Source organism: Ursus americanus, chromosome 19, assembly GCF_024610735.1.
Source record: "Ursus americanus isolate L20-20 chromosome 19, mUrsAme1.1.p, whole genome shotgun sequence".
NCBI lineage: Eukaryota > Metazoa > Chordata > Mammalia > Carnivora > Ursidae > Ursus > Ursus americanus.
Window position 1 is genome coordinate 48,174,194 of NC_142145.1, and position 18,220 is coordinate 48,192,413.

At 41.9% G+C, this 18,220-nt stretch overlaps 2 protein-coding genes across 2 annotated transcripts in view; one reads left to right on the plus strand and one right to left on the minus strand.

The window, feature by feature from the left end:
* Positions 1-5,897, minus strand: part of THOC1 (THO complex subunit 1) — a 52,909-nt gene extending 47,012 nt beyond the window's left edge. Inside the window, exons 1-4 of the mRNA XM_045781959.2 lie at positions 5,751-5,897; positions 3,520-3,593; positions 3,371-3,431; positions 2,077-2,143 (exon numbers count right to left, since the gene is read on the minus strand). Coding sequence (XP_045637915.1) covers positions 2,077-2,143; positions 3,371-3,431; positions 3,520-3,593; positions 5,751-5,804 — 256 coding nt within the window. The 5' untranslated portion in view covers positions 5,805-5,897. The remainder of the gene's footprint in view (positions 1-2,076; positions 2,144-3,370; positions 3,432-3,519; positions 3,594-5,750) is intronic.
* Positions 5,850-18,220, plus strand: part of LOC148108514 (uncharacterized) — a 71,939-nt gene continuing 59,568 nt past the window's right edge. The window contains exon 1 of the mRNA XM_087869940.1: positions 5,850-6,136. The gene's annotated coding sequence lies outside the window, so the exon portion shown is untranslated. The remainder of the gene's footprint in view (positions 6,137-18,220) is intronic.

The following is an 18,220-nucleotide window of genomic DNA, read 5'->3' on the forward strand; positions in this document are numbered from 1 at the left end:
ACTTAAGGTTCTGAGATACTATCTGTCCTGTGCACCTAAGAGATTTGGGAGGCATACTCCCTGCCTGTAGTTGCAGCACAGTCTGACGTAAGTTAACTCTCATTTAATCACAGAAATTAAGAAAATTACCTAGATTCCACTCCCAAAGATTCGGATTCAGTAAAACCAAGCTGAGGCTTTGCAATCTCATTTAAAAATAGAGATTCACTGGTGATTCTGATGAACTGGACTATAGCATGATCCCCCAGCATTTTTCACAACCTGCACCCCAGCCTCTGCACACTCTCTTTGCTTCACCTTAACCTTGTCCACAGATACTCTCTTCAGTTCCCTAACACCCTGCTATGTTGATACTTCCATGGTTTTGCATACAATGCTTTTTTTTGCCTACATAGTCTTCCTTCTCTGCCTCATGGGGCAAATTCCTGCTCCATCTTTCAAAGCACACAGTAAATATCAGTGCATCTAAAAAACTCCTGATACCTTTGAATGGCCACCCCATCTATGCTTCTGAAGCATAGTATAAATAAATTATAGCATTTATCATTATCTTGTTTATTTTTATGTAGACTACGAGCTTTCTGAGGGCAGGCATTTTTGTACCTTTTAAACAGTAAAGTGTCTGACACTAAACAGAAGCTCAATAAATATCTGCTGAGTTGAATTTAGCAAAGCATATTTACAGATAATTTGAAAACATGTCACATAAAGAATACAATAATAATCTCTCTCCAGAAGGACTTTTCCCCAACCCATTAAAATAAAAAAGCATCTAAGCTTTTATCATAAGTCCTTATTTTTCCTCAAATAAAGTAAAAGTTCTAAAAATAGACTTTGTACAACTCCCAAGAGTTAAAAATATTACCAGTCTACAAGAGTAACACATCAGGTAATCAATGAACTAAGCAGACTGCTGTTTGACAGAAACTGGGCAAGGAACACTCCACTGCAGAACTCATTCAAGTATGCTGAATGAATGAACATCTCATATAAAAGTTTAACGTGTGAAGTTAGAATTTATGAATTATGCTTAAGTTCAAAGAATAGCTTGCTGCTACACTGGCAGACCAGTTTTACCTTGAATGTTCTAGTTTTTGTAGGAACAGGTATCAAAATAATAAATATGTAAGTAATGCTTTGCAGATTAAAAGGCACTTTTCACATAAATTACCTCAATTAATGAGTATTTCAACTAAATTTGTTGAAGAGTGCTGATAAACTAGTTTCTCACTGCTTCTTTCTGCAAATATTTAATGAGCTCCTACTATGTGTTAGGCACAGTGTACTTCCTATATGCCTTCTTAAGTCTTGAAACTATACCCCGCTGCCACTGCCCCCATTTTAACAGTTCCCTACCTAGTCTTCCTGCCAGTGGTCTCTTCCAATCCAACTCTTCCTCCATAGCTCCCTGGTAGCATGAAAATACCTAGGGGGCACTTTACAAATGACCCTAAGCGACCTCTTCTGCTTCCTTCCTCTCATCATTGTTTGTTTTCATCCTCTCACCTCCCTGCTCCATACAATTCTTTAGCCAGGCTGAACCTGCCTTTACATAGCTATGTATTCCTTTCTCTTTCTGCCTGACAAATCCATCATCCCTCATCCCTAACATCCCAGCTCCTGTTACAGCTTCCCTTCTAAGACTTTCCTGATTCCTTTAGAGTGTAGACAGTCACTTCAACCACACTTCATTCCCACTTCACAGTAATTATACCTCGGTAAAAAAATTAACACATCTGTTTCCTCCATTAGCCACTAGGCTCCTTATGGGAAGGGATATGTTTTCTTTACCAATGAATCTTTAGTCCTACTTCAGTACCAGGCACATAGTAGATGCTCAATAAATATTTACTGAATGAATGAAATAACTGGAGAACAAAGAAAGTGCCAAAATGTGTGCTGCATATTAGAGACGAGAAGTGTTAGCTAATTTCATTGGGACAACTCTTGGCAAATGTGGTAGGGAGAATTTGAAAAACGAACAAAATCAAACAGATGGAGAGGTATAGGGAGAATAACTTTAAAATAAAGCATGTCATGGCCATGATTACTTTAGGAAAACAATGCTGTACTTACCTTCAGTTACTCCCCCAATAGCAAGAGAAATAATAGCTAAAACGTTTTCACATGATGAGTGATTTATCTACCAACAGAGGAGAAAACAATTTAATTTAGGGGCCAGAGTCCAGACTAGTATGGTAACAATAAAAACATATCCTCTGACATTAAAGTATCAAAAATATAAGATAAACATATTTCTTATAGAAAATAAAATTACTTTCTAAGATGAAAATACAAAAAATAAGTAATAGTAATAGAATCACTAATTGTTAAAATAGAAGAAGTAAATAATAAGGGGGCGATTCACTTAAAATCCAATGGTTTTAGGAAGATGGTTACATTAGCATGATTATGGCTTAAGTCAATCAAGTATAGAAGCACTGAGGCTATAACTCAATCAATGGCACAAGGCAAAGGCAGGGCCAGGGGAATTGATTGTACTGGTGCATCAATATGTCTGAGGGTTTTAACAGAAGGGAGGTAGTGCTTACATTCCATAACATTATAGAAACTAGCATTTTTTTAGTGTTTGTTATGTGTTGTTTTATACAATCTTGAAAAAACGTTATATTCCCTCTTACAAAGGAAACTGAGGCTCAGAAAAGTGAAGTAACTTGCCCAATGCCTCACAACATGTAAGTGACTAGGTCTGAAGAAGAGGAAAAAATGAGTTTTGATACAGAATTGTTCAAAAGAAAGGAACACTGTATTATGTCCATTAAAAAAGGATCTAGCTTCTTGGGACACAACCTTCACTTAACCAAGAATAAATTGCTGAAAGTTTTCCTTTCCTTTGGGTGCCCCACTAATAGTAAATAAATTCGGAGTTTTCATGTTTAGGTTAAATTTTTTCTACTGAAGTTGGATAGGCTCTGGTTATTTTTGGATGCTAACTGATGAAGTTGCCACAGGAAGATAAGGGCATGGAATCCCAGTTCCCATGCTGAACATCCTTGAACTAGACCTTTCATGCTACTAAAGGATGTGTCACTGTTTATAGAGCAAAGTGAGAGGGCCCACCTTCAAATTCTAGTTCTTGCTCAGGAAAATCTCATTATCAACTTTTCTTATATTCACTTGGAGAGAGCTCATTTGTTAAACCAAACCCTTTAATTGCACTTGTGCTGTCAAAATTCTTAACTATTACATAACTCCTATACTATGATCAAGTCAGCTTTCACAAAGTAGCAAGCTCACTGTAGGAAAAATAATCTTGTTTAAATATCCATTCTGAGAATAAAAGCAATTTAAAAAATAACACTGATTAATTTAGCAGCAAAATTTTAACAATAAAGGAAAACATACTTACAATTTCTTCTTCTAGAACACCTCTGAAAGCTTGGTCAAGGGTACATTTTTTTTCATTTTCACTATTAAAAACAAAAGACACCTGCATTTTTTAAGCAGCTCAAGGTAAGTGTTAACGGCAAGTGTACTTCATGGATATCAATGCCTTACCTGCCAGGTAATTGGCTGAAGGTACTCAATAATGGCTTGATATTTTTGTTGTTCAGGGCCTCTCTGGTAGACTTCTAGAAAAAAATAGCATGTAAGTGGAAAGATTTTTGCTTATTATTTACTGAAAAACATCACTCATCAACAGTTTGTGTAACTGGAAATGCTTATACTTGGGAAAAATTACGTATCAGTCATTTCATCAGTAATTCTTATGCAAATGCCACTTAATGATAAAGACTCTAATACTTTAAAATCTGACAAGAGCTTGCCAACTAGACTTTCTCATTTCAGGCTCTCCCTCCTACCATTTCTTTAAATATCACATTCATGAGAGTATGCTGCCGTTTTTTTTTTTTTTTTTTTAATCTCCAAATGGCTCCTTATTTACCGGCTTTGGTTTTAAAATTTCATTGCCCCCTCTCAAGGTCCTTGATCTTATCTCCCTCAGTCTATCCAACCTTATTTCCTACTATCGCCTAACATAGTCTCCACTAAGATCTAGCTATTTTTTTCATTATTTTCTATCAAGTTCACTCAGTTTATTTACTCACTGTTCTTCCCACTGGCTTATGCAAATTCTATCCATTCTTCAAGACCCATCTCAAGCCCCACCTTCTCTAGTTTGCTCAGCCCCACTGACTACTCGCTAATTGTCTTAGGCATAATTCAAAGCCAAAACAATAAAAAGGGGCTTTTGGCTCAGTAGGTAGAGCACGTGACTCTTAATGTTGGGGTTGTCAGTTCAAACCCCCCTTCGAGTGTAGAGATTATTTAAAAATAAAACCTTAAAAAAAAAGAAATATGAAAGACAAAAATACTGCAAAGTCATTCATTCTGTGGAAATTCACATACACTTGGAAAGTCATCTCATTACCCCCAAGGGTTCAACTTACACTGGAAATGTCATTCCTGACTCCGCCAAGAGTAGACTGTATAATCTTTGGCATATCTCCTTATCTCTTGTGCTTCAATTTCCTCTTAAATAAGGGGGCTGTTGTAGATGCTTATTACTAACAGCAGGAGTGGAATCACCTGGGAACTTGTCAGAAATGCAAACTTTCAGGCTCCATTCCAGACCTACTGAACCAGAATCTCCAAGTGATTCCACTGCACACTGAACCTTAAGAAGCACTGCACTAGATGATCTCAAATTAAATGGTCCCCTCCGGGACTAATATGATATTGGATATTTCTAACAGTTACTCTTAGCAGAATTTCAGAGCACCAGGGATCACAGCAAAATACACAAAAAGAAAACGACTCTGAAGACATAAAATATAAGCTGGTTAACAAACCAACCCTCATTGTATGGGATAAAAAAATAACCTGCACACAAGAAAACTTTTTAATCTGGCGCCACGAGAACTAGGTAAGCACAGTTAAATACCTGAGTAGTTGAATCATGACTTGAAACATTGGCGCAAATACTAAAAACAAATACAGGCAAACAACTTAGAACAGGGTTCTTCATGCTCTGATGGGCAACGTAAAAAGTATACTGGGTCTGAAGTCAAACACCGGCGACGTACATGACCTTACTTTTGGGGGGGGGTGGTCTCAAGTTCTATCTCATCTACCAGGGCTAAGAGAACTTTGCCTACTTCCCTGTGCTATTCTAAGAGTTAAGTAAGGTAACCTGAAAACGCTCTGTGTTTCCCAAATGCTCAAACTACTCTTCCTCATTTGTAAGAATAAAATGACTCCAGCAACAATTCCCAAGCTGACTCTGTTTGCCTTTTCCTACTTAGGATCTCATCGTTAATCTCTTAGGATTGAGATACGGAGGGTTAAAGGGTGGTGAATAAGCAGCCGGAACCACCACCTGGCAGCTTAGGAGGCGGAGCGGGAGCCAGTTCTCGGCTAAAACCACTCGCGCCCTCACCCTTAAGCAATTTTGGAGACACCTGTCCGGCTAAGCGAGCACTGCAGAAGAGCTCGACCGCACCGGAGGTAGTCTGCGGAGGAGTCCTCCAAGCGGGCTACAAAGGCGCCGAGAACGCGGGGTTCTGAGACCTGCGGGCAGAAGGACTGCGGCGGACAGCACAGGACGCACAGACGAGGCAAGTAATGCGTCTTTCCCACCTCCCAGCCCCCGACGGGGCCGGGAGCCGACACCGCGGGGTATACACCCCAGTTCCCGCTTTACCCCAGGGCGAAATTCGAGTATTTTCAGGGAGAGGAGGAAAAAGATAGAGCCGGGTGAGGGCCGCACCCTCCCACCGTCCACTCACCGTAAACCGCGTCCGCGCTTCAGGCAAACTGAAGAGCGGCGGCGTCGGAGACATCTTCTCGGCTGCGCGTGCCCGCCACCGCGCTGCGGCGCCCGCCGATGACGTCAAGCGGGAGCAACGAGATTGCTGTCTCTGTGCGCGGCTAGAGCGACCTGTGAGCCAAGGGGTGGGCCAGCTGGCAACTGGGAGCTACTGTGGTGAGAGTTCAGCCGGGCTTTGGAAGGCTGAGTCAGCCACGCCGTGCTCAGTCCGGATTCGTGGAGAGCCCTTGGGGCGACGGCATATGGGCGTCGTCGCCCAGTAAGCTCGGTGCTGCCTGGCGAGGAATAGGCCGGGACGCGCACCTGCGGTGATTTTCCTGCTTTGGGGAAGCTGGGTGAATGACGGTTAGTAAGGCTTACTGAGGCGCGCGGGAAGGTAACCGCTGCCTGGGAATCCAGGGCAGGTGGGTTGCCTGGGAGTGCCCCAGACTGGGGAAGAATTGGCAGTGCCCATGATCTCCGGACTGCAGTCATTCTCCCCGAGGGAGTGGTCTTAGCTACTGCCTTGCTGAGTTGTTCATGGACCCTGTAGTTCATCGGGCTCTGTAGCTTAGGAGCAGTTCCCTCTTCGGTGAAATAGAAATAATGCCTGTTTCACAGGACTGTCGAAAAGCACGAATAAAATAATGAAAGCAAATGTGGCTTCTACGGGAATATGAGTATCATTATCAGTAGCTTTGTATCCGTTAACTTTGTTGCATATAGAGGCTTCTGCTGAAAGAGAAAGACGGAAGAGGAATGCAGTACTCGGCGCTCGTTTGAAAATGGGTGGCACTGCGTCCAGGGTAGAGAGGCACCCGTTGCAAAATCCTTTCTCAGCAACTTCTTCCTTTGTCTTCTCACTGGAGAGGCTTGACCAATGAAAAGCCAAGCGGCAGGAACTTTCTCAGTTGGAATTATGCTGTGGGGAAAGCACTGACGTAAAGGCTCTTATTCCTTTCTATGTGTACCTTCTCCCTTCATTGACATCTAACAAGAATACAGGAAACTTAACCAAAAGATAACTTTGCATAGTCTTGCCCTGAAGTGGGAATTGTGAATAATGGTGGCTACATGAAGCCTTACAGTCTTCTTTAGAATCAACAGTCATTCAAGTTCGTATAACTTAAATTCCAAATTGGCTGAAAAACCTGGTATTAATCGATTTAATTAGGTAGCTGATATAATAGGGTTATTATAATATTATTAACTATCTGGAGCATAACTAAGACCTAAGAGGTAAATAAATTTCTCTTTTTTACAAGGATTCAAACATAAGAAGAGCTGGAGTTTTTTGAATCATTCACCGAAGCCCAGTGACTTAGAATTCTGTTTGTTTATTCAGCAGACATCTGTTAGGCACTTTGTACACAGTGGACAGTGTTTGTTGAATGAATAATAAATATTTGAGCAAATGATTGAATGAACAGAATAATATAGCTTAATTCTTTCTTGAGGAACTCTGGTTGACCTAAAAGAAATAACTACGGTATACAATTTTCATGAGTAATTTAGATAGTAGCTGCGATAAGTGAGCAAAAGAGAGAATCAATACCATATGTGGTGTCAAGGAGGCTTTGCGGAGAAGATAGACTATGAACTGGACCTTGAAGGATTCCACTAGACATAGGTGGGAGTAGCGAAGTGTGAATAGGAAAAACCTTCCCAATAGAAGGAATGGTGTGAACAGAAGTGTGGAAGAGAGAAGGCACAGTGAAAGATAGCCATTTATTTAGACTATAACATTGGGTTCTGCACAGAAATACGGCTGAAGAGTCAAGCTGGAACTAGACTGTATTAATGTTTGAGGCCAAAGAATGTTATGGGTTTAAAATAAGCTTTTTATAGGGGTGCCTAGGTGGCTCAGTCAGTTAAGCATCTGCCTTTGGCTCAGATCATGATCCCAGGGTCCTGTAATTGAGCCCTGCACTGGGCTCCCTGCTCTGTCGGGAGCCTGCTTCTCCCTCTCCCTCTGCCTGCTGCTCCCCCTGCTTGTGCTCTGTCAAATAAGTAAATTAAAAAAAAAAATGGCTTTTATAGCAAGTTATTACTGGCAGTATATTTTGGAGTGGAGAGAAATGAACATGTTTTGCTGCTAATGAGTGAAGCAACACCAGGTGAAAGAGTAGGGGAAAAAAGTAATCATCAGGTGACAATGGGGAGTTATTGTTTAATGAGTGCAAATTTTAGCTTGGGATGATGACAAAGTTCTAGAGATAGTCATAATGATTACACAACAATGTGAATTACTTAATGCCACTGAATTATACACTTAAAAATGATTAAAATACTAAATTTTATGTATATTGTACCACAAGGAAAATTTAAAAGGAAAACCTGTTTTTAAAAAGGCAGCAATGTGCTGCTACATACCTTAAAAAAGGCAAAACCACCAAAACATTGGTGTGATCTTGAGAACTCAGGATAAGGTTATATTCAATAAGACCAAGAAGTAGAGAATGCGTTTTTGAAACATATGCATCAAAAACCACTATAGTAAGAATATTTTAGCATTTAGATCATGTTAATAAATGCTTTGTAATTCCAAATGCACTTGACTGTAGTACTTCATTTGATCCTCTATATGATATCTTGAGGTGGGTAATACAATTATCCTACAATTATTTCATCCATAAAGAAGCAAACTTAAAAAGATAGGGTTCTCGATAGAGGCAATCTGCAAAATAAGACCACCCAGGAGTTTTGATTCCAAATTTCGTGCTCATTACACTGTTATATTGTCACAAGTAATGCTCAAGTTTTAGTGAGTACCTCCTTATGACACTTTCTTGTACTGTTTCTATTTCTTACAACAATATTCCACATCGTTATAGAACAGTGAGGAAACAGGTTCATCTGTCCTAGCTCACATGGCTAGAGAAAGCTAATTTGGGGATTGGGCCTAGCTTTAATCCCAGAGCCTGTCTTCTTCTCAAGTCTTAACTCTTGAATCATTACAAAGCCACAGGCCTAAATATTGTCCCATAAATTATTTCCTTATAGTTGGATAAGGGAAGGATCATATTGTCATAACAAAACATTATGAGTTTTCAAAAGTATGTGATAACACTCAAAGGGCAGACATCAATAACTTATAGTTATTTAGCACCTGTTTTTCTTAGTGAGGTAAGGTGGACCAGTGACTGCCTCACTCAGCAAATACCTCCAATGAGAAGCGTAGGCTTGGTGGTTTAGATAAGTTCGAAGCATTCACATCACAGTTCCCCTTCTTTTCTTTGGTGTACACTCACTGGGATTCAAGTTACCGTTGGAGTGATGACAGAAAAGGACCAAGGCGACAGCTTAGTCTTCTTTTGTTCTGGTCTTTATCCTCTAGTCTGGGCCGAAGGAAATGCTCCCCAGCTACCTTAGGATGTTGGATTGCAGCTTTTGCTGGCTCAGGTTCTGGACCTTAGCCATCTTTCCCTTTCTCTTTGTAACTTGAGTGGATTGAAATAGAGAACTGGTGTTTGTGAGGAAAAGGTGAGCAAGAAGAATGAGATGCCTGCATTTGGAGAGGAGTGGAACTGTGAAGAATAAAAATGGAAGAGGGGTGGCACTTTGTACGTATTTGGGACCTAATTTTTGTGGGAAAAGGAGTTATATGAAAACTAGGCGTGGCTACTGCATTTTTTATAGGGTGTTGGCAGTTTTCAAGCATTTTATATTGTTAATATTGTACTAGTCATTTGATACATATTTATTTGAGTGCCTACTATCTACCAGGCACAAATACAATATCATTGCATTATATATGTAGTATTATATTTTATTAAATTGTAAGTACTGTGAATGTCGTTATCTAGTATACATTGTGAAATCCTGTGTGGTAAGCTTGGTTGAACCACACAGATGAGCATGATTCAAGATGAGAATAGAAGTCACAGAAATGGATGAATGGATGACTTCTTGCCCTGGTAAGCCTAGCTTCCATCTAGGGTTAGGCAGAGATTTTGCATGAAATTGTACCAATGCTTGGCTTGTTCCCCTTTCTTGTCCTGATTCTCTTTCTCCCTCCCTTACTGGCTTCTCCTGACAGCACCTAAACTATTTGCCCACAGATTCTCACCTCAAGGTGTGCTTCTGAAGGTTCTGACTGCGTTATTTTGGGTCTACCAAGAAGCAGACACTAGCACAGGATTAGTGGGCAAGAATTTGTTATGAAGGGAGCAGGAGCAGGCAGAAAAGCCCCCGGACCACAATGTGGGACTGATACCTGTGGAAGGAGAGAGGGAAGGAAGGAGGTAGGAAGTTTCTGAGTAACGTTCAGCTCCAAGAAAGGTCTGACTTTGCCCATGAGGAGTCCTCATGTCAAACTTCTTGTCAGAAGAGTCTTGCAGTTTTCCAGAATGAGCCTGAACTAGGACCTCTTCCGTGCTCAGTCACTGACTAGAAGCAGCCCTCGGAACGTCTGGCCTCCGTGCCAGCGTGGTAGATCCAGACATTAATTAGCAGCTAGCGCTGCCAGTCATTTGTGTTCCCTACAGCAAAAAGATCTGAGTGGAGCATTTTCAGGGCCACTACAGTATCCTAGGGTTTTCATATAATAATGTTTTATTCATTCATTTTTGGAAAATATTTTTATTTGTTTATTCTCAACAAATTAATATGAGACAGGCACTGTGAACAAAACAGAAGAGTTATTGCCCTCATGGAGCTTTTATTATGTGGGAGAGCAGATTTTTTAAAAAAGTAAATAAAAATATAACAGAACTTCTTTGTGTGATAAACGCCATGCAGGAAATTATAGCATCTATTGAGTGTGCTTGTGTGCTTGAATTCTAAGTGCTTTACATCTGTGAACTCCTTTAATCTTCCCAGCAACCTTAGGAGGTTTCCCAGTTCGCAGGTGAAGAGCTTGAACAGTGCTAAAGTATCTTAGCCCCATGGTCACTCAGAATCAAAGGAGTGTGAGACTCAGGCAGACAGTGCTCCAGCAGTAGGTAAATAGAGGTGTCAGGAAAGACTTCTCTAAGGGAGTCATATGTAAGCTAAAACTTAAAGGATGGAAAGGCATTAGTTGTATTTGTGAGAGTGGGATTCGGCAGGAAAAGGCAAGAAAGAACATCCCAGGTAGAAGGAACAGTGTATGCAATGGCTTGGGTTAGGAAGGAGAACCGAAAGAAGGCGTCATGGGAGCAAGACAGAAAGCAGTGGACAATGAGGTTGGAGAAATGGACAGGGCCAGATTTTTCAGGACTTTGTATTTCATTGGAGTTTCATTCTTCTCTACACTACTCTCGCCTTCTGTAATCTCATTGAACACACAAAAGTTTGTTTTAAAAGTTCTCTCTTTTTTGTATAAATTGTGTCAGTGAGTAATTTGCTTTCATTGGCCACCTTGCTTCCACTCTGTGGAGCATCTGATTTCCTTCATGTTACTGGTGATTTCTCATTATGTATTCATGTTTATACATGAAGGTCAGGATAGCTCGGTCCTAAGAGCTATTGCAGGGGCTGTTCAGCCGCTACATTTCCTACTCCTCACTTGCCATTCCCACCCCCGTGTTCACCCCATTCTTGTAACAGACAAAACAGTGGTGGGCATATGACTGGGCCTAGCTAGCAGTAAGTCTTTGAAATTTTTCCTCTGTGTCTGGAAAATATGGCTGTCATTAGCGTTCTCTTTTATAAACAACAGGGAAACCTACTCTGGTTAATGTTTTGTAAAGGAAGTTTTTGGGACGGTATCAAGAAGTTAATGCAACAGAGGCTAGAGATAAAGCTTGGGCAGGCCTCAGGGGAAGCAAGACATACCATCAGTCTTGGGGTGCCTTGTGGCTCAGTCAGTTAAGCGTCTGCCTTCGGCTCCAGTTGTGATCCTTGGTCTGGAGATTAAGCCCCTACCCGAGTTGGGTTCCCTGCTGAGCTGGGTTGGGGGGGAGGCTACTTCTCCTTCTCCCTCTACCCTTCCTGCCTGCTACTGCTTGCTCTCTCTCTCAAATAAATAAAATCTTAAAAAAAAAAAAAAGATATACTATCAGTCTTAAGATGTCCCCGCTAATGTCATCTTCAATGGCTTGGTTCTGCTTCTGGTTTCTGTGGTCCATGGACACTTGCCATCACATCACTGAACACTCACCAGCACACCACGCTGCTGCAGCTGTCCTGCATCACCTCCAATCCTAACACTTTGGACCTCTTCCTCTAGGTTCAAGTTCATGGCTGGGAGTATCTGATTGGCGCTTGTGTTCATGCTGCAGCTTCCAGAGAAGAGGAAAAGTGATACCTGTCCCTCCTTGCTTTCAGCTTCTGTAGTGGGCCCCATTTGGGATTTCCCTTCAATTGGAAAGGGTCTTTGGATGCCAAACAGTCAGTAGGATGATATCCATTGGCTATTCTGGTTGCCCAGAACAATTCTGTTACCTCAGAGGCTGTGGTGAATTTTGAGCTAATGTTGCCATTTTCCTTATCAGTTGGACTAAGTTCATCTGCAGGAAGAGAAAATGAGGCCAACACACAAAAACAGTGCTGAAAGATGGGCTATAGGAAATGAAAAGAGGAGGAGAAAGATGTTGAGGGGGGGAGGAAAGATGCAGTGAAGAGACAGAGATGGGAAGGTGTTGGGAAAAGATTAATTGCAGAAGAGTTGGAGCACTGCTCTTTTTCATGTCAGATGATTGCTTCAGTGCCATCGTCACGCAAATAATTAATTCCCTTTCAGAATAGTTTAATGCTCTTTGGAGTTGGATTTCTTTTATCTGCTGTCAAAGAGTTTGAATTAATGCAGGAGCTGAGCTGGGTTTCATCTACCACTGTGTAAGTTATTGTTTAGTTTTCTTTTCATTTCTCAATCCCACAAAGAGGAGGCTGGGCCACCCCTCTGATGTTCTGAATAGGGTGGATTGACTCTCAAGTGATCCAGTGCGCTGGAGATTATGATCCAGCAGGTGTGTGCCTTTACCAGGAGCCAGGTGAAACCTGTAGTTGGATTTTGCCTCGGAGAAGTGGTAGATCTTTTCCTGGGTGCACAGGCAAGCAGTAGGCATGCCTCCTCTTAGGTAAGGCCTGCCTTCAATGGCTGTAGACATGAATGTGAGCCTGTCATTACATGACCAGGAAGTGATCTGGTATTTTCTGTGGTATTGGTGACAGTAAGACCTCAGTTTATCTCAACAGAGCTTGGGAAGTTTGGGAGAGGGATGGAAAAAGAGTGTTTTGGTTTGGATTACCTCCAGAGGTAATTATGTCCACATAATTTATTTGAAACATGATCCAAGGAAGCAGTGGAAGTAGGGAGAATGAAACAGAGGAGGAAAAAGCCATTACAAAGCTACCTTCCAGCATCGCTCACTGCTGCAGGTGAATGGAGCTCAATGGCACTGGAGTCTTTTGAGAAGCTGTATATAATGTGCCTCAAAATTGCCTGCCCAAAGAAATGGGAGGAAAGCATTTACGCATTGACTTTGAATCTCTAGTCATCAAAGGCTGACTTACAGGCCCTTGCTGTTGTGCGTGCAGGAGTACATAGAGGGTCCCCACAGGGGTTCTTGAAATAGCACAATATTGGAGAAGCCTTGGGCAGAAAAAGATGTATGATGCAGCTGAGGTGAATCGCTGCGTGGAGCTGGCTGTCAGCAGTGGTGAGAGTAAAAAGTGGGTCCGGGGGATATGAGGCAGGACCAATGGAGCACTGTCAATGTAAGGGGAGGAAATATGCTGAATTCTTAATCATACGTAAGGGGAGCCAAAATAAACTATTTAGTTGGGTCTTAGCTAAGTACAAAAAATATAGATTAAAGTGTATAGATTTTAAGAACATACATGATAATCTCTAGTAGAATCTAAAATAATACGTATACCCCCAGATCACTGGAGAAAATAAGAAGAAGAAAAAAAATAAGTTCATATTAACAAAAGTTAGAAGACTGGAAAACTGCAAAATCCCTTCCCTTTCCTTCCCTAGCCTTCCCTTCCTTTCCCTTCCCATCCCTTCCTCTTTCTCTCCTCTTCCTCTCTCTCTCCTGCTCTCCCTCCTCCCCTCTCCTTCTCTCTCTCTCTCTCTCTCTCTGTCTCTCTGTCTTTCGTGTGTGTGTGTGTGTGTGTGTGTGTGTGTGTGTGTTTAATGGAGAAAGAGAGTGGGCGTATTTATTCGACCCTGAGATTGTGACCTGAGCCAAAACCAAGAGTCAGATGCTTAACGGACTGAGCCACCCAAGTGCCCTGAAAAAGGAGGATCTTTTTGAATGACTTTGAAAGTAAGTGAAATAGAGAGTAGAAAAAAAATAGAAAAAAAAATCAATGAAACTAAGAGTTGGTTTTGTTTTTTTTAAAGATTTTATTTATTTATTTGACAGGGAGAGAGAGAGAACATAAGCAGGGGGAGCAGCAGAGGGAGAGGGAGAAGCAGGCTCCTGCTGAGCAAGGAGCCCAATGTGGGGCTCAATCCCAGGACCCTGGGATCCTGACCTGGGCTGAAGGCAGCTGATTAAAGGACTGAGCCACCCAGGTGCCCCACAAGTTGGTTTTTTGAAAAGATAAAATTGAAAAAACCTTAGCTAGACTTGAAAAAAAAAAGATTCAAAATCAAATTAATAAAAGAGAAGACGTTGCAATTGATGTCATAGAAATAAAAAGGATCATGAGACTACTATGAACAATTAGATACCACTAGACTTGATAACCTATAAGAAATGAGTGAATTACAAGAAACATAACTTACCAAGAATGAATCACGAAAGAAATACAGTCTGTTCAGACCTGTAACTAGTAAGAAGATGAAATCAGTAATCAAAAACCTCCCAATAAGCAAAAGCCCAGGACCAGATGGTTTTACTGGTGAATTCTACCAAACATTTAAAGAATTAATGCCAATCCTCAAACTATTCCAAATAATTGAAGAGGAGGGAACGCTTCCAAATGAGACCAACATTACCTTGATACCAAACTAGAGAAAGGCCCACAAGAAAGAAAACTACAGGTCAATATCCTTAATGAGGATAGATGGAAAAATCCTCCACAAAATATTAGCAAACCAAGTTCAATAGCACTAAAAGGATTATACACCATGACCAAGTGGGATTTATTCCTGGGATGCAAGGATGGTTCAACATCTGCAAATCAATAAATGTCATAAATACACCACCTTAATGGAATGAAGGATAACAATCACATGATAATTTCAATAGATGCAGAAAAAAACATTTGACAGTCAAAAATTCCATATCCTTTCATAATAAAAACTCTCAACGAATTAGGTATAGAAGGAATTTACTGCAACATAATAAAGGTCGTATATGAAAAGCCCACAGCTATCATCATACTCAATGGTGAAAAGCTGACGGCTTTTCCTCTAAGCTCAGGAACAAGACAGAGACGCTGGCTGGTTCACAAGCTCCTCAGGAACTTCCCAGTTGTAATCTGAAACCGGCCCCCACAAGAGGAGGGCAGAAAAGACTGAAGAAATAGGCAGGCCACTCCAGATTGGTAGGTGGCAGGTTTAATAAGCAAGGGAACTTATATATGAAGCTTGACTTGGATGGCAGCGGGAAGAGTAGATCTCCATACCTGCCCACCAAATATTAAAAGTTTATATAAAGGCCTTAACTGGGTTCAGTCACATACACCACCCAGTTAGTCTTAATATCACATCACTTTATCATGAGGCTAGGTTCTTGGGGCAACCTCAGGGAGCAGGGAGGCCAAGAAGAATTCATATTCCATGGACAGGGGAGAGGGTGAGAAGCCTCTGATTGCTAGGTCCAGCTCAGGAACCAATTGGCTGTTATGTCACCTCATGACATCTCCCGACACTCTCCCCCTTGTGACTGGCTTTTACAATCTCACAGGCCCCCCTCTTCTGCAATGGGCCCTGAGCAGTCAGCCCACAGCAACAATACAGGCACATTTAAGAGAAAGCATAGAATAAGACAATAATTTTCAAAATCGGTGACAATGTTTTTTTCACCAAGAACCCACTGATCTGAGTTATTTATTAAGTTCCCTAAGCTAGAGGGTCAGATCCCTCAGGGCATTTACTTGTGTCCTCATGGGATTTAAATAAAGATGACACATTAGCTTATCAGGTATGAACATACAACCTTCTGTTTGGATAATGGCACAGGTGCTTCATGATGCAGTAATAATGTTCAAGGCTATCCTATTTTGGAGGATAGCTTTTTTCATTAGAGACATGTCAGTGTTCAGTAAGGACAGGCTTTGCTGGCTGTCATTTAAGGGTTGTTGGGTGAATTTAGAAACAGCTTCTATATGTGCCATAACATCCTCCAGGCCCATGGAGGGAACAAAGACAGTGGCCAAATGACCCTAACAGTAGGAAACAGAACATGTCCACCTGGCCATAAGAGGGAGGTTGGTGGTTTTAGGAACTTGACCTGGTTGTTCATACCATACATGTTGGCTGGGTGAGACAGCACTGTCAGGTGTGAGGAGATGGACTGGGGGCGGAATATGCCAGACCAGGACCCCCACTTTCTCCTCTCTTTCAGTGGTGCATGTTCCATTCTAGGTATAGTGTGTTTCAGCAGGTCCAGCTTGCAGCAGGACAAAAGGATCCCAAGGGAGATTGAGTAGTTTCTCTTTACCCAAGGATGCAAATTTACTCACCCATTCCAGTGGGATGTCTCTTTGCAAATTCTAGTAGATAATGCCTTTCTCAGGGGTGACAGTGCTTGGTGTTCCCAGCAGCATAGCATGTTGGTCCACGGTGAGAGTCAGGGCAATGGCTATTTCCCATGACTTTCATACCTTGATGGTATTGGGTGCCTTGGCAGAAGTCCCCAGTCTGGCATGTGGGACATCCGGCCCTAATGGTTGATCATTAAAGCCTCAGGCAGTACTTTAGGTCATCTGCCCAAGGCAGCTTTACTTATTAGTAATTTAGTCCACTGCTTTCATATTCTATTTTTCCTTTTTACCAACCCTGTTGTTTCTGGGAAGATGGAACCTCTATTTAATGTCATGTTTTTTTGCCTAATTGTATACTTGATGGCCTTTGAAGTGACCCCTGATCACTGTCTAGTTGATGAGGGTATCCATACATGGTACTCAGCTTCCCTAAGACTTCCCTAATGGTGGCAGCCTGGTTTTCATGGTGACTGGGAAAAGTTTGGGTTGGGCAGATGTGGTGTCCACACAAACCAAGATGGATTTAGAACACTTACTCAGAGGGAGGGAGCCCATATAATCCATTTACCAATCCCTCATTGGCTGGGAACTCTGGGGGATGGCCCCAGGCTCTTTTGGCAGTTGCCTTGGGTGTTGTTTAGAATACACAGGACATATTGCTATCATGTTAACCAAGTTACCATACTTCAAGGGCAATTCAGCATCCTTAGCAATATCCATCCCACCTGGGCACTGAGGTGGCCACTCTTTCTATGCATCCAATCTGCTGTATCTTCTGAAAGATCGGTTGCTAGGGCTTGTACCCAACCTAGGGCTTGTACCTGAATTAGAGCATCAGCTTCCTTATTATCAGTGCCTTATGAGCCAGAACATGTAAGACAGAACCACGTCAGGAGACCACTTCAAGACCACATTCGGGTCTTGCAGGCAGACCCAAATGTCCCCACATATATCCTGACCCCAGCAGGGCCCACTCAAGATCATCCATCCCTTGGCTTGCCATTGTCCAAGACATAGGATTAATCTCTTTAGAACAGCCCAACTGTTAGTACAAAAGGGTAACGGCCAGGGCTCACGAGTGATAACTGTTCAAACCATTCTGAGTTCAGTTCACTGGCTGCTGTGGTTTCTTCTTTCCTAGGAAGCTCCACCTGGAAGAGTGCTCTGTACAGTGTTAGGAGCAGTTGTTCTGCGGGGGTATATTGGATTTCTGTCCCCTTCCAGAGCTGGGACCAGAATCCTAGGGGAACTCTCCCTTTCTCTTGTCTCTGTCACGGTGTCTGGCCCGTATCTCCCAGAGTCATAGACCTCTAACTTCAGTGCTAACCTTCCTTGGGAGGTGCCCAGAGCTTTAATCAGCTGTACTAGTATTTTTGTCTTCTCAAAGTTGGCTTACTGCTCTGATCCCTACTCTTACATGTGCCCTTTCTTTGCCAGGGACAGAGATACCATACCAGATGGGGAATAAAAGTCTTCCAAACCCCCAAATCCTTACCAAGGCTTGCACCTCTTTCATAATTATAGGGGTTGGATAGGCTTGCACCTTATCAATCATAGCTTCTAGGACAATGCAAGCCACAGTCAACCAAATGACTCCCAAAACCATATGGGCCTTAAATTATCTGGGGCTTCACTGCCCATCCTTCCTCTCATAGATGCTCTAGCAAAGCCTGTAGGGTGTCCTACAGCAGAGGCAAATCTTCATATTTTAATATTCTATCATCAATGTAATGGCCAGTTTTACTGATGTGGGGAAGGAAAACGAGGACAGGTCTCAAGCTACCTTCCCATGAGATATGGCGGGACCATGTGAGTAGCTTTGAGGAAGAAGAACCTGAAAGTTTATTATTTGTACCTCCTATA